We start from the raw sequence: 17,383 nt of genomic DNA on the forward strand, positions 1-17,383 counted from the left end.
ATGGGAAATTTGAGCACTGTCACTGAATTCATCCTGACGGCCTTTCCAGGTCTTCTGGAGATTCAAATATTCCTTTTTGCACTTCTCTCGCTGACTTACATTTTAACAGCAATAGGGAACGTTATCATCATCTCCCTCATATGCACGGACGATCACCTGCAAACCCCAATGTACTTCCTCCTCAACAATTTGTCCTGTCTCAGTATTTTATACACTACAGTTGACCCCCCAAAGTTGCTAGCTTGTCTGGTAGAAGTGAAAAAGATCATACCCTTTGCTGGCTGCATAACTCAAGTGTATTTCTACTTCTTCCTGGGGAAGTGGAGTTTCTCCTCTTGGCAATTATGTCCTTTGACTTCTGCGTGGCCATCTGTAACCCTCTGTGCTACACCATCATCATGAACAGCAGGGCCTGCCTCCTGCTGGTTCTTGGATGCTGGGTGGCAGCCCTCCCATGTTGGTACCAACCATTCTAGTGACAAGGCTACCTTACTGTAGGGAAAAAATTAATCATTTTTTTCTGTGATATTGCCCCTCTTCTACAGGTGGCCAGTGTAGATACTCCCACATTAAGAAGATAAACTTTCTCCCCTCTGCCCTTGTCATTCTGAGCTCCTTTGCATTCACTACTAGAGCCTATGCCTACATCATTTCTACCATCCTGCCCATCACCTCAGCCCAAGGCCATCAGAAAGCTTTTTCTACCTGTGCTTCTCACATCATAGTCATTTCTATTGCTTATGGAAGCAACATTATTGTGTATGCAAGATCAAATTAGACACATTCACTGGATATTGACAAGGTCACTGTTGTTCTCACTACAGTAGTAACACCCCTCCTGAACTGTTTCATCTGCAGGTTGAGGATTGGAAATTGTAAAAGAAGATTTGAGAGAGACAAAGGACAGAATTGTGTCCTTGATACTAAGGAAAATTCGCCACTGGTGTTTAGTATATCACAAAACATTTCTTATCTTCAGCACTTTCATTCTGCTTGAAAACAGTGATATAATAGTATGCCAGAAACTTGAGACCATGTCAACTGGATGAGCAATGACTGTACCAAACTGAAAGAAAATTCTTTTCATGTCCAGGGATAGAAAGGAATCCAATCCATGGTCTGTCTTGTATTTGCAGTTATTTATAGGCCGCCAATTCTAATCCTAATCATTTTCCAGGAACTTTGGTCATGTCACAATTTATGTGAGCCTCAATGTCTCCATCTCCAAATGAAATAATAAGTAATAAAATGTCCCTATTTGTCATGAGGCATGTAAAGCTAGAGAATTGTGATTCTTATCAAATATTCTTGAATATTTCAAGGAACCTAATCTTAACCTCTGTTAGCCAGATCAAATAGATATTATGCAAGCAATGATGGAAAAGAAGGTATAACCCAGGATATCAAGCCTCCAACTATACTGAGTGAGAGGTGGAGACATCTCAGGTGAAAAGGAACACGAGGTGGATTAGTGGTAGAATTAGAGATTTCTGTGGACATGCAATTGTAAGTTGTCAGTTGCATAATTATAAGAAAGAGATAAGAGCTAGAGAGGAAGTTTAGGAAGCCATCAAATATATTAACAATAATTAAATCTATAAAAGTGACCTAGATCACCAGGGAAGATAACAAAAGCAGACAATCTACAAATTAGTTGAAGGATGGGCAACCAAAAGAAGAAAAATTAAGAGAGTATGGTACCACAGAATAGGCTAAAAGGCAAGGGGAGAACACTTCAAGTAGCAATGTGACAGATTGAAAGTATCTTCTACATGCAGTGGCAACAGATCTGAATGACTTCAATAAAAAAATATATATATAGGATCTGGGAAATAAAACCTAAAAAAGAAAGAGGGAACATAAAATACAATACTATCAAGAAAATTGTCTGGAATATAAGCAGTGCTGTAATATGAAGGAAATGTGGATTAAAGCAAAGATTATTTTGAAATACAAGATACATTTGTGTGAAATGTTGGCTGTAAGAGTGCAGATGTGGGGACAGGCTGAGGCTACAGGACACAGGGGAGGAGTAACACTGGGTTGGTTCCCAGGAATGGCCAAAGGTAAGGGACATCTGGAACACTAGTGGAAAGCTAGTTGTTGGGAGAAATTTGGATTACAGACTAGTAACTAGAGATGGATGCATTGAGAAGAGGAGCCATACCACGTAACATGCAAATTATCACAGTGCACTAAAAAAAAAATAATTTGTTTGTTTGTTTACTTATTTATCTATTTGAAAGTCAGAATTACAAAAAGAGAGAGGGAGAGACACAGAGAGCTCTTCCATCTGCTGGTTCACTCCCAAAATGGCCACTGTAGCCAAGGTTGGGCCAGGCCAAAGCCAAGAGGCAGAAGCTTCATCCATGTCTCCCAGGTAGGTGCAGGGGCCCAAGCATTTGAGCCATCTTCTGCTGCTTTCCCAGGAACATTAGCAGAGAGCTGGATCAAAAGTAGAGCAGCTGGGACTCAAACCAGCACCCATGTGGGATGCCAGCACTAGACAGCAGCTTAACCCACTGTACCATGGCACCAGTCCCTCACAGTGCCTTTTGACAGCTACCCTAAAGTGAATCTTAAGACCTAAAGGCTTGGCACTTGACTGCAAGTAGAAAATGATCACAAAATAAAGTATAATTATGGGTAGGCATTTGGTACAATAATTTAATTTGAGTCTCAGCTCTGTTTCCAGTTCTACCTTCTTGCTAATGTTTATCCTGAGAGGAATCAGGGATAGCTCAAGGACTTGGCTCCCTACCACCAACATGGGAGAACTGGATGGAATTCTGGGCTTCTCTCTCTCCATATGTTTCTGTCTTTATCTGTCTCTTTGCCTTTCAAATAAAAATAATTAATAAAGTTGATAAGTCAATGTAAATTTTTTTAAAAAGTATAACTTTAATAACATATGCAAAGTAGAACAAAATAATTAAGTCCATCATTGAATATTACCATGTATTATTTATTCAGAGGTCAAAAATTATTTAGTCATCCATTTGCTATATGCTTTAGTGCCTATTATGTATGACAGTGAACAGAAAAAACAAAATATATGACTTCAATCAGTTTAAATACAGTAGGTGGTGACACATCACAAATAAAATATAGAAAAAAAACTGTATGAAAAGATACAAGGTGACAAATGTTATGAGAAAAACTAAGGCAAGGGGAACATGAAGTCTAGAGAATGAGTTTCAATTCTATATGAGGAAGTTAAGAAAGCCTTCTCTGGGAAGGTGATCTTTAAATAAAGATGAAAAGAAGATGAGTGTATGAGGCATGTGGATATCTGGGAGAAAGGATTACATGCAAGCCAGAGTGTAAGAAGCAGGTCCTTGTGCTGTATCAATCATTCACCAAGGGCAGAAATCATCTGAGAGCCTCTGCTGCCGAGGGGACCCAAGTTCATCAACACATGGCACTCTAAGTGAAAGCGAGAATACCTAGAAGACTGAACTGATTCCAAGATGCTAAGGAATTGGCCATCAGTAACTGTCACATGTTGGCAACCAAATGTAAGAAAGCGATCAAGTAAAGCCATATGATTTACTCATAGCGTCATTCTGAAAGTTTCTTTCAATGAATTCCTTCCATAACAATTTGAAGTTAAAGATTTAAAAAAGAAAAAATAAAAAAGATCATCTGAAATAGAATTTGCACCAGTGGTCCTCAAAATTTGGCTTCTGGGCCAGCAGCACTAACATCACTTGGAAAGACATAAGAAATTAATACAACCCTGACCCACTACATCAGAAAACCCTGGAGGGGAAGCCCAGCAACACATGTTTTAGTAATCCTTGTGGCTGATCCTGAAGCAGGCCAAGATTGAGAACCATGAATGATGGAGAACCAGGTTAGCTACCATCACCAAGAAGCCTGCATCACTGCTGGGCCCAAGAAGAGTCTTGATTAAATATCACAAAAAAAAAAAAATTGCCATAAAATGTACTTGACAAGTGATCTTTTAAGTCATACAGAACATAGTACGAGGGTGCTTAAGAAAGTTCACAGAAAACTCAAATTAAAAGATAAATTTATTTGGGCATAAAAATTTCGAAATCCATAAATACAAAGGGTCTTCAGAAAGCCCATGAGAAAAGTGTATTATGAAAAAAATGCATCAATATCAAAAATTTTCTGCACCAAAATAAGCATTTCCTTTAATTCCACCTTCCACAAGTTTTTTTGAAATCCCCTCATAACTTTTTTTATGAGCCTTGGGCACCTGGCAATGAAATGAGGCAGACTTACCAAATAAAGAGGTCCCATCGACCAGTCCTTTCCTCACTCACCTAAATCTTCCATGTTCCAACTCTCTCTAGCTTTTTCTGGTTCTGAAAAAAAAAAAAAAAAGTTTAGTTCATATGATTTCTTTTCATTTTCATTTGAAAGAGAATGAGAGATCTCCCATCCAATGATTTACTGATTCAACTCCCAAATGCCTTAAACAGTCATGGGTGAACCAGACCAAAACCAGGAGCCCAGAACTCCATCCAGTTCTCCTATGTGGGTGGCAGGGATCCAAGTACTTCAGCCATCAATGGTGAATTTCAGCAGGAAGCTGTGAGTGGTGGCAGAGCTGGGACTTGAACCCAGTCACTCTGATAAGGGAGGGGAAGAGCCCAAGCAGCATCTTAGCCAGCATGCCAAATGCCTGACCCTTAGTTTATATGAATTAATTACAGTCGTATGTATGATTATCACTATTCAGCTCAGTATTTATTCACGAAAGATATGTTGAGTATATTTACTGAATTGTGATCCTGGACAAGTCGCTTATTCTCTGTTAGGAAAAGAATGCAGTTTGGTGCCTCCTCACACGGGACACCAAATGTAAGAACAGGAGTGCAAAACAGAGAAGAAACAGAATAGGAACTCGCAGCCAGACCAGATTTATTCAGAGAAAATAAATCTGCAGAGGCCGATCAATTGCCATCATGCTCACAGACCAAAGAAACCAAAAATGGCAGAGGCCTTGACCCCAGCAGGCTGGCGCATTTTATATCTTAGGTTGGCTACTGGTAGGGCAGTAGACAGAGATGAACTTCTCTATACTGGTTCTTCAGGTTTGGCCCACTGGCTTCCAAACCTGGGGAAGAATGCAGGGGTGGGGTGGGGGACAATACAGGGTGTGAGACAGAGCTGATCTTTTGAAAGAAGGCAGGGGTAACAAGAAACCTAAAATGTCTGAGGCTATGTCTTTGTTCCATCATCCTCTCTATCTCAATTCTCTTATCAACAAAATGAATTCCAAAATAGTTGCTTTTGCAGGGACAATGTAGCATAAACTTGAAAGGAGTTATATCAGTGTATGTTATAGAAACACTGGATAAATATTGTCTATTCTTTCCAGGACCTTTTCTAAAATTTTATGGGAGGTGCTAATGATACAAAGATGAACAGGATATAAATAAGTAATTTATATCTTAGTTTGAGAGAAATGGATATATAAGAAAATTTCATGACTGACACATTCTAAAAATAAAGGAATTAATATTTATGATTTTGGCCAAGGTAGAATAACAGAGATTCTGTTTTATCTTTTGACTTAAGAAACTAAAGAAATGACAAAAATACATGAAGCAAACACTTTCAGACACTGCACGGTGGGAAATGAAAGACTGCAATCATGGAGAAAAGGGAAGCAAATGCTCTGGCCTACAACTAGAATGCAGCATGTGGGAGAACATGCAAACAGAGCGTGGAAATTTTTCTGGCTTTTGAAGCCACAGCTCAGCATGCATCAGGCATTTGGGGCAGTGATTAAGGCACCATTTAAGATGCTCAAATCCAACATCATAGTGCCTGGATTGGAGTCCTAATTCTGTTTCTGATTCTAGCTTCCTGCTACTGTGTACCTTGAGAGGCAGCATGTCCTTGAGTCCCTGCCACCCACATGGGAGCTCTGGATTGAGTTCCAGGTTCCTAGCTTCAGCCTGGCCCAACACTGCCTATTGCAAGAATTCGGGTAGTGAATCAGGGCATGGAAGATCTCTATCTGTATGTCTGTGCTTCAGTCTCTCTGTCATTATTCCTTTCAAATAAGATGGAAGTAAATAGTTTTTTAAAAAAGAATGCATGAGACCGGCACCGCGGCTCACTAAGCTAATCCTCCGCCTGCGGCGCTGGCATCCCATGTTCTAGTCCTGGTTTGGGCGCCGGATTCTGTCCCAGTTGCTCCTCTTCCAGTCCAGCTCTCTGCTGTGGCCTGGGAAGGCAGTGGAGGATAGCCCAAGTGCTTGGGCCCTGCACCCGCATGGGAGACCAGGAGGAAACACCTGGCTCCTGGCTTCGGATCGGCGCAGCTCACTGGCAGTAGCGGCCATTTGGGGGGTGAACCAATGGAAGGAAGACCTTTCTCTCTGTCTCTTTCTCTCACTGTCTAACTCTGCCTGTCCAAAAAAAAAAAAAAAAGAGAGAGAGAGAAAGAAATCTCTCTCTCTCCTTTAAAAAAAAGAAAAAAAATGCATGAAAAAGAAATTACCTGGAAGTATGAAAGAATCCACAAGAAACCAATAGGCCAAATATTTTTCAGTGTTAACATAGGGATGAAAATAGTTTGTGTTCCTATCAGTCATATTGGAAATACCTCTTAATATATAGGGCACTAGATAATGAAATAAACATAAATTATCCCTAGAGTAAAAGCAAACTTAGTTTTCGCTTAACACAATTTTGAAACAAGATTTTAAAAGGATCAAATTGGTCCACGAGTAACTATTGACTAGAAAGAATGCAATAAAATCTATCAATAGCAATTTAAAATTTGCACTATCCAATATTTAAACAAAAATTGCAGGAATGTTTTTGCCTGAAGTGCACCCAGAAAGGGTGATTTCTATTTGTTCTGTTCTTTCTCTCACATTCAAAACTCCATTCAGGAAGTGTGACCCAATTTCCTCTTGGCCCCATCAGTCTGTGGAGGACGTCAAAATAAAATTCCAAGTGTCCCTGACCCTTGTCCATCTTTTTTTTTTTTTTTTTTTTTTTTTTTTTTTTTTTAATTTTTGACAGGCAGAGTGGACAGTGAGAGAGAGACAGAGAGAAAGGTCTTCCTTTTGCCGTTGGTTCACCCTCCAATGGCCGCCGCGGTAGCGCGCTGCGACCGGCGCACCGCGCTGATCCGATGGCAGGAGCCAGGTGCTTATCCTGGTCTCCCCTGGGGTGCAGAGCCCAAACACTTGGGCCATCCTCCACTGCACTCCCTGGCCACAGCAGAGAGCTGGCCTGGAAGAGGGGCAACCGGGACAGGATCGGTGCCCCGACCGGGACTAGAACCCGGTGTGCCGGCGCCGCAAGGTGGAGGATTAGCCTGTTGAGCCACGGCGCCGGCCTTGTCCATCTTTCTTACCCTGACACATTCCATAGGCTCTCATTCTCCTGTGTACTACCAAATGTATCCTGGAATCCCCCAGGGATGCTTCATATATATTTATATTTATGAGTTGTCACTTAATAATATTCTGACTCAGGTGGTCCTGCCCTGAATTACAGTCTTTCAAGCCACTTGCGGGATAAGCTTCCTCATGGTCACTGCTGTCTATTCTCTATATGAAAGTGGGTGTCAGTGACAAAGGGCTGCCTTTCCACAACCTTGACACAGATCATTGAGGTGGTAGATATATTGTTTTGTTTGTTGGTATTCCTGCTATAGATAGGGGAACTAAGCTATATTCAAACCAGAAATGAGAAGGATTTCCATTATCCCTACTTCTCTGGTCACAGATGTAAGGTTGCTTATACACCATATCTCCAAGATCTCTTTACTTTCTTCATAGGGACCCTCTACTTATAATGTTAATGTTTATTTGTTTATTATTTTAGAATGGCTAGGATTACATGTAGGATGGGGAGAATCACTATGTTCTTAAAGTTGTATTTACGAAATGCATGAAGTTTGTATATCTTAGATAAAAGGTTTCCAGTGGGGGGGGAGGGGAGGAGGAATGGCTACTATTAAAAAGACAAATGGTGTAAGTGCTGGTGAGGATGTGAAGTTATAGTGGAAAGCAGTATGGAAGTTCCTCAAAAACTTAAAAATACAAATACCATATAAGCCAGCAAATCTACTACTTGGTATTTATTTTTATTTTTTTAAATACTTTTTTTTTATTTGACAGATAGAGTTAGACAGTGAGAGAGAGAGAGAGAGAGACAAAGGGAAAGGTCTTCTTTCCGTTGGTTCACCCCCTAAATGGCCGCCACTGCCAGTGAGCTGAGCCGATCCGAAGCCAGGAGCCAGGCACACCCCCCCAGTCTCCCACGTGGGTGCAGGGGCCCACATACCCAGGCCATCCTCCACTGCCTTCCCGGGCCACAGCAGAGAGCTGGACTGGAAGAGGAGCAACTGGGACCAGAACCCGGCACTCATGTGGGATGCTGGCACCGCAGGCGGAGGATTAACCAAGTGAGCCACGGCACCAGCCCCTACTTGCTATTACATTTATATATGTACTTAAAATGAAATCAGTATGTCAAACTGAGCACTTGCATGTTTATTACATTATTCACAAAAGGGAATGTGGAATCAATCTAAATGTCCATCAATGGATGAATGGATAAAGAAAATATGATGTAGGTAAACATAATAGAATATTATTCAGCCTTTAAAAAAAGAAAAACTGTCATTTCCAACACATTAATGAACCAAGGAGGACATTATGTTACATGAAATAAACCAGGCACAAATAGATAAATATTACATGATCTTACTCATATGTGAAATCTTAAAAAGTTGATCTCATCAAAGCAAGGTTACCAGGACCTAGCTATGGAAAGGGGCACTGGGGAGATGTTGGTCAAAAAATACAAAATTTCAAACCATAACTTAAAAAAATTAATTTAAAAAAGAATACAAAATTTCAGCAGTATGGGAGAAATAAGATCAAGAGATCTATTCTAAAAGATGTTAGGAGAGTGGATGTAATCGGTTCTCTCCACAAAAATAGTAACCATGTAAGGAAATCCAAGTGTTGGCTAACTAGAATTAGTCATTTAAAATGTAAATGTACTTCAAAGCAAGGTGTCGTGCACAATAAACATACTTTCATCTGTTGATATAAAAATAAATTGAAAATATGTATTAGGACTTCGGTGTTTGGGTGCTTTGGATACACTAAGTGAACCAGGCACAATCGTTGAGTTTAAGAATTCTTAGATTCCTCTTTTCACGTTTATACAAGGATACTTCAAAAAGTTCATCAAAAACAGAATTAAAACATTTTTGGTGCAAAAATGATTGAAATTTATGCATAGTTTTCTCATAAGAAACATTTTGCAGGAACTTTTTGAAGCCCTGTGTAGCTGGGCTGTAAGAGCAGCCTGTACTCTCCTACTGCTGAAGAGAGATGTCCCCCTATTACAATTTCCACATTAGTAACGGTATAGGGAAAGAGAAACATGTAGTTCATGTTGTAGACTTGCGGCTCTGCGTATCAGGAGCAAAACTCTTTACAGGTGGTGCTTTCCCTTAGAGTCCCCCTATGCTCCTTTCGCCATCACAGGTGTGAGATACCAAGGTCCAATATGAAGGAGAGTGACTCTGAATTGCAAAATCTGCCTCCCTCCCGTAATGGGCAAGAGGAGTGTTGGCATGTCTTACACCACCCAGAATACATCTCGAGTAGGCTTCAAGGCCAACAACAAGGAGCTTTCCTCTTGTTGTTCTTGTTCTTCAGAGACCCATGGGAGAGGCTACGGCTACAGGAGACAGCTGGTCACAAAATTAAGGGTTTGGTATCATAGGTCCTCGCCACCTCTCTTTCTGTTGATTTCTACCTGAGAAACAAATCTTAAAATTTCAGGAAAAACTGTACAGAGCAAAAATGGGCAATCACACTTTTTATTGTTCATAGATTATCTTCTAGATAAAGGAAATTCACTGATAAAGAGTTTACAGATAAAGTTTGAAATAGTTAGCAATTGCAAAATTCAGTAAGTTACATAACAATTCCAAATTCTCAACTGATCTTGGAGCAGAACCAGGTTCACAGAGTGGAAGACTGACATTTCATTTAGCAAAAAATTGATTCTTAATAAATGTAAGAAGCAGAAGCCTCCAATACCAGGAGTGGCAGAAGGTTATGCCTGACCCAATTCTCTGGATTTAAACAGCTATTCTCATGCCTTTGAACAGTAATAAGGCATAGGTGACATAAATTTTCAGTTAGGGCTGTATTACATGGCATGTTGATGGGGAGTGTAAATGTACACACTATTCTTCATGCATGAGAACATATTGCAGCTACACAGTGCCAGGAAGGGCACTGGTGGGGAACACACAGCTGTCTCCTATAAATGGACCGTAACAGGATTGACAAACGAAGGAGCAGCTGACAGGAACAGCTGAGACTCGTGACAAACTGATACAGATTAGAGAAGTATACACCTGTTCAAAGATTAATTTTTGGAAACCTGGAAATGGCGAGCTACATTATGAATTAGAGTAGTCCTTAAATGAGGATCAAATGTCTTGGGTTCCAATCCTGGCCCACCCACAAACAAAAGCAACAGCTTCAAGTAAATCAATACATTCCTATTTTCTCAATTGCTTCAGCTGTAAAATAAAGCGGCTATTACCTAGGACATCAGACTTCATCAAAACTTAGATCAATGCTAATCAAACTTTACTATGCAAGCAAATTACCTAGGAAGCTTATCAAAAATGCAGAACTAAATTACTTGAATTTAATTGAGATCCAGTATCTTGTGTTTCCAACAGGTTCACACAAAATTCAATCATTTGTTTATTTTTTGTACTAGAGCACTACAATTTGCTAATTCTCCTAGGCAGAACTGATCAATAAAGGAACAGTTAGGATTACCATTTTAGATTATGGGGTGAGGCAGATAAGTGAGTGGAACAGAGATTAGACCAACATATTAATCAGGAACACAGGCACAATCCAAAACTATGACGAACTGGTACTGAAGTATACCATGCAAGTAGGTGTTGATAGGAAAAACATTTTAAAATAAAAAATGAGCATTGGTAGGAGTGTTTGATTCAGTATGGATCCACAGCTCCAGGGAACTTTCATTTGTAAAGTGAGTTGTGAGCACTGCAGTTGATTAAAGAATTAAGAAGCTTATTTATCGTGATAGCCTAGAGAATCCTGGGTATCTGATTAACAGTATCATTATCAGGAAGCTCTGGGCTTTTTTACTTCTTTTTCCTTTTGTTTCCTCTTTCTCTACCCTCACTTATCTTACTCCTTTTCTATCCCAATTCCCTCCCCTCACCCCCTTTCCTAGCCTCTCCAGACAGGCAGTCTTCATTTAGGTAGTTCTTTAGAAAACCTGCCATCTTTGAGATGCAAATAGCGTCAAGACCTTGTCCTCAGTTTCATGACCTGGGGATATCCTACTCTAACCAGAGAATCGTCCCTTTGAAATTTAAGCAATGAAAGTAGTGCCCCTACTCTACCTGTATCTATGGAATTGTAGGAGCCTAACTTTGATGGGCCCCAATTAGCAAGCATTGATGGTCTAATTACAGAGGAAAACACTTATCGATTAAGCATAATTCACTGTGCTGGACATATCCCCTTGATGAACCTCCCCCAATATCCCCTAGTACTTTTGGTGTAGGCAGGTAGATTCAGGATAAAATTGATTAGGTCTGTGAGCTGGAAGACAACACTTTCACCACGCCCCTGTGTGATCTCATGCCCCTAGTAGAAGCCCACCTGCCCATTAGGCTACATAACCACTCCCCTTTGGAAGTGGATAAAAGGCCTGGAGTATGGTGGGCCCCTCCCTTTGTTGCCCTGTTGCCCCGCAGGTGCGTGGCCTTTGGGCCCCTGCTCTCTGCTTTCCTGCCTGCCTACTTGCTCTCTGCTTAGTATGGACCCAGCTTAGCTTCTAGACTTCCCTTTCTGCCCTGTACAAAGCCCTCACTCTCCTGCGTATTTCTCTCACTGAATAAAATCCTTTAAAACTTAACCACGTTGTCTGGTCTATTTATGCCAGTATTTAGAATTCTTCTCGGAATATGTGGCAAGAGCCCACAGGCATATTAATATTGAGGATTATTAATAAGCAGTATGATATCATTTTTATGCTATCTCACCGTACTGGTAAAATCCTCTCACATCATCTCAGTGGAATTGAGTTCAGTCTGAGTTCCAGCCTCCTTCTCCTATGGCAAGAGCTGTGAATAAAGTCCTCTCTGTTTGACTTTGCATGGTGCAAGGTCTGCTTTGATGGTGTGCAAAATTTTAATGTATGCAGATAGCATTATTTTATATATCATACTGTGCTTCTTGTTTTATCTGAGAATTATGTTTCACAGATATGAGCATGATTTTATGTGTATGTCAGCTTCATTCCTCCTGACAGTAGCTTAATAATCTATAGTTGAGCTTTGTTTGACTTCCTCACTATCTTCCTTTCTATTGTCATTTTTTTTGCATGTTCTCACTCCTTTTTTTTTTAATAGATTTATTTATTTATTTTAAAGACAGAGTTATCGGCCGGCGCCGTGGCTTAACAGGCTAATCTTCCGCGTTGCAGCACCGGCACTCCGGGTTCTAGTCCCGGTTGGGGCTCCGGATTCTATCCCGGTTGCCCCTCTTCCAGTCCAGCTCTCTGCTGTGGCCTGGGAGTGCAGTGGAGGATGGCCCAAATGCTTGGGCCCTGCACCCACATGGGAGACCAGGAGAAGCACCTGGCTCCTGGCTTTGGATCAGCGTGATGCACCGGCCACAGCGGCCATTGGAGGGTGAACCAACGGCAAAAAGGAAGACCTTTCTCTCTGTCTCTCTCTCTCTCTCACTATCCACTCTGCCTGTCAAAAATAAAAATAAATAAATAAATAAATAAATAAGTTGGTCTTAAAAAATTAAAAAAAAAAAAGAGTTATCAAGAGAGGTAGAGACAGACAGGTCTTCCATCCAATGGTTCACTCCCCAGATGGCAGCAAAGGCTGGAGCTGCACCAATCCAAAGCCAGGAGCCAGGAGCTTCTTCCGGGTCTCCCATGTGGTGCAGTGGCCCAAAGACTTGTGCCATCTTCTGCTTTCCCAGGTCACAGCAGAGAGCTGGATCAGAAGAGGAACAGCCAGAACTCGAACCATATGAGTTGCCGGCGCTTCAGGCCAGGGCATTAACCGGCCGCACCACAGCGCTGGGCCCGTCATTTGTTTGGCTTTGCAGTTGATTATTGACAAATTAGAATTTACATTTATGTGCATGTTTCTATCTAGTTTTCTTCTAAATTGCTGAATTTTGCTCATTTTTCTATTGTGTTCACTGTATTACTCTTATTGTATTATTCTTGTAGAAGTTCTATGAACACTATGACTGTTACTTCTACATGGTTATAAAAATTGTAAATATGTCTCCCAATTAGTTATCTATATATTAAGCTTGTCCACAGTGTACATTGTAGTATACTGTGAAATCAAGGTAACTCAGATTTATCAATCATCTGTCTTATGATTTATATTTTATAACTTTAAGATCTAAATTAAAGCATCCCAACCCATATTACAAGATATTATCTTATATTTTCTTCTATTTGTTTCTTGATTTTGTTTCACTTTGTCTTCACATTAAAAATGTTAATCCATCTGGAGTCTTCCTTTATGCAATATGGTTTGTAGGGATATGGTTTTAATTTTCTCTTCTGTTTAACACTCTCTTAGGCCTTTTAATTTGCAATTTTTTTTTGTTTTTCTAGTTATGAGACATTTCTCTCCATGATTTCCTCAAAAACCATCGTCTCTCCATTTTTCTTATTTCCTACTAAGACCAATCTGTAGACGACATCTTAGCTTTTGTTGTGTTTTACTGTTTTGCTTTCTAAACACATTCTATCTTGTTATCCTATTCTGTTGCCTTCAGAAGAGTCCTCAGTGCAATTGTTCAACTCACATATGGTTCTTAACTATATTAATCCTAGAGTTTACTGTGGTCCTTATTTTAACAATTGTGTTTTGCATACTAACATTTGCTATTTGGCTCCTCAATGTGGTTTTCTGTCCTTTTAAAGTTTCTTAACATCTTCCCTTAAATCCTGGAGTATCCTTATTTTGTAAATTTTAAATTCTTGTTCTAATGAGTAATTCCACTTCAGTTTTTATATGATGATATTTGTCTTTATTTATAATAAAAACTACATTTTTCCTTGTCTATTGTTTGGCTGTGAACTCATGTACCCCTAGAGACACCAACTGTTCTTTTTGGTAATATGTGTTGGGGAACAGCCAAAAGCCATCTGGTTATTGTAAGGGCCTTGGACAAATCCTACTCACTGCCTGTTTTATTAAAGAAAGTTTACTGGAACACAGGAAACGTACATTCATCTACATGTTGCCTATGACTGCTTTAGCATAACAAGCAACAGAGGTGAGTAATGGCAACAGAGAAGATACAGCTCACAGTGTCTAAATTATTTACTATCTGGCACTTTTCAGAAAAAGTTAATTGACCGCTGATTTAAGAAGTGGAGAATATTGCCCAGTACCACAAACCCTTGTCATTACTTCCAATCACTGCTTTTCCATCAGCCAACACCTGTGTTGATTTCACCTTTGAGGTGATTTCCTTACAGTGTAATATGCAATATGATGGTCTCCATGAAGAGGAATTTACAAATGTTTCCCAGCCTAATCCCTCAATGCCTTGCTTTGTGCCCTAAGAACAATGTTACCACCACTTAGCTCATCAGAGTAGAGAAACGAAGGGAGGGAAGGAGGAAAGAAAGAGGGATAGAGAAAAAAAGAGAAAAGAAAAGAATGATTTTCCTCCTTTAAACCCCTTCATTCCACCTCACCTCAACTCAGAGTCAATGTTGAGGGCAGGGAAGATACCAATGTTTTCCATAGCCCTCACTTGTGAGTTTAAAATAAAATCATCAGGAAACTTGGGATTCAGATCTTCACCTTCTTCCTCCCAGCTTGGTCTCTTCAATATGTGGCCTTCTGCAATGTGTCTTTAGCACACAGGAAAGTCTGACAACAGGAAATCATCTTGTCCAAAATGTCAGTAGTGCCAAAGCTGAGAAATCCTGGTTTGCATGAATATAGAGGACAAATAGAGAAAGAGATATTTATAACCTACTGGGCTGTTTTCATGGGTCAGGCACATAGCATTACTTTATGCTAATTATTTCACATAATTCCTATAATAACCCAATGATACAGTTCTTTTATTAACTCCATTACTAATAGACAGAGGTATGTGTGTGTGAGAGAGAGAGAGAGAGAGAAGAGAGAAAGAGAGAGAGACTTTATCACTTGGATACAATCCTACAATGTTAAAGATTTATATATATGTGTGTATATATATATTACATATGTGTGTGCACACACATATGCACACACACATGGAGGGAGAGAGAGAGAGAGGCAATATCTCTTGTCTACCATCTCACATCAGGAAGTTGAGAAGTCTGGATTCAACTCAGTAACTTTGAGGCTCATTGCACTTTATCAATCACTTTGCTACAATATCTGTTTCAGGGGATGTGATCTACAAGTATATGGGGTATTAACTTTATGATTTAGTATTATTTACTTCCGTCCCAAGGTGCTTGTAGGGCAGCATTAGGGATAGGGACTTTCCTCCTGTAGAGCTGTGTAGGGAGAATGGGCACTACTTTGCACTGAGGACCAGGAGGAATTCTTGTTGGTAAATTGAGTAGAAATTCGAGTCCCCAGAGATCTGGTACTGGGTTTATGATGCACAGAGTGTAAACACATGCTCAGTAATTTATACCCTCAAGGGGCTCAGCCAATTGGGAAGAAAACTTAAAGGCAGGAAGAGTGTTCTGTACTTCTACTCATTTGTCTCAGAACTATGAAACATGGAACAGATTTTCATATGAATCAGATGACTTGTGGAGCTTTTAAAAAAGATTACTGTTTACCTCTTAGCAAGGAAAGAAAAAAAAAACTTCTGGGAGAGCTCTTAAATAGCAATCATGGCCTTTCCTCTCTCATAGCTCTTCTAACATCTCAAAGGCTGAGGTCGGTGATGATGGCTGCAACTTCTTTCATTATTAGAAGCTTTGTCTCCTCAGTAGAGTGGAGAGGATGAGCCCTCAATGTGCAGCTCAGTGAGGCTTGCTGAGAAAGAAAAGTGAGCACTGAATTACCTTTCTTTCAATAATTTCCCTTCAAATCCAAAACTATATAAATGAAGGGTTATGAGTATTACCACCTGTGTTGCTCTTTCCAGCACTCAGTGACGACTGAGGAGACAGGGGGATGAAGTGCGGAGACATTGGGAGGTGTATCAGCATTCTTCCTGGTCAGACACACACACACAGGTGAGGGAAGGAGGAGATGGGGAACCCTCAGGAATCAGCCCAAGAAAACTCGCTCCCTGGAGATCTTGCTTGAGTCCAGATAGCCCTGAAGTTCCTTCTCCTCTGGAGACAAAAATGAAGTTCATTGTTAATATCACCTTGTATTCCTCTGCTCACAGATCTACTGGTGAAGTGAATGGCTGTGGAAAAAAACTCGTCAGTGGTGGAGTTTCTTCTTGTGGGATTGTCAGAGCAACCTGAGCTCCAACTGCCCCTGTTTTTTCTGTTCTTGGTGAACTACGTGGTCACTGTGCTGGGCAACTTGAGCTTAGTTACTCTAATTTGCCTGAATTTGCACCTTCACACCCCCATGTACTTTTTTCTTTGCAACCTGTCCATCATTGATTTCTGCTATTCATTTGTCTTTACCCCTAAAATGCTGATGGGCTTTATTTCAGAGAGCAACATCATCTCCTTTCCAGAATGCATGGCTCAACTATTTTTCTTCTGCTTTTTTGTCAACTCTGAGTGCTACGTGCTGACAGCCATGGCCTATGATCGTTATGTGGCCATCTGTAAGCCGCTGAAGTACACGATTGTCATGTCCCCAAAGGTTTGTTTTCTGCTGATGTCTGGTTCATATTTGATGGGGTTTTCTGGTGCCATGGTCCACACGGGGCTTATGCTTAGGCTCACCTTTTGTGATTCCAAAACCATCAACCACTACATGTGTGACATCTTCCCCCTGCTTCAGCTCTCCTGCAGCAGCACCTATGCCAATGAGCTTGCCAGTTCTGTCATTGTGGGTACCGTTATCATTGCATCGAGCCTCATTATCCTAGTATCTTATGCTTTCATTCTTTTTAATGTCATTCACATGTCTCCAGCTAAAGGTTGGTCCAAAGCCATCCGCACCTGTGGTTCCCATATCATAACTGTTGGCCTGTTCTATGGATCTGGGTTGCTTGCGTATGTGAAGCCATCTTCTGCTGAATCTTTCAGCCAAGGAAGAATTTTCTCCGTGTTTTATACTATCGTAGTGCCCATGCTGAACCCCCTCATTTATAGCCTCAGAAACAAGGATGTCAAACTTGCTCTGAAGAAAACTCTGAAGAGAATTACAAATTAA

General features: G+C 40.4%; 1 protein-coding gene and 1 pseudogene across 1 annotated transcript; both read left to right on the forward strand.

The window, feature by feature from the left end:
• LOC133763971 (olfactory receptor 6M1-like) lies at positions 1 to 1,049 on the forward strand (annotated as a pseudogene).
• Positions 1,050 to 16,444: 15,395 nt separating this feature from the next.
• LOC133764754 (olfactory receptor 143-like) lies at positions 16,445 to 17,383 on the forward strand. The gene has a single exon (XM_062198438.1). The coding sequence runs from the start codon at positions 16,451 to 16,453 to the stop codon at positions 17,381 to 17,383; it is 933 nt and encodes a 310-aa protein (XP_062054422.1). The 5' UTR covers positions 16,445 to 16,450.

Source organism: Lepus europaeus, chromosome 7, assembly GCF_033115175.1.
Source record: "Lepus europaeus isolate LE1 chromosome 7, mLepTim1.pri, whole genome shotgun sequence".
Classification (NCBI taxonomy): domain Eukaryota; kingdom Metazoa; phylum Chordata; class Mammalia; order Lagomorpha; family Leporidae; genus Lepus; species Lepus europaeus.

What these genes read in the sequence shown, in the direction of transcription:
- LOC133764754 (XM_062198438.1), top strand. Translation starts at nt 16,451, where the DNA reads ATGGCTGTGGAAAAAAACTCGTCAGTGGTGGAGTTTCTTCTTGTGGGA.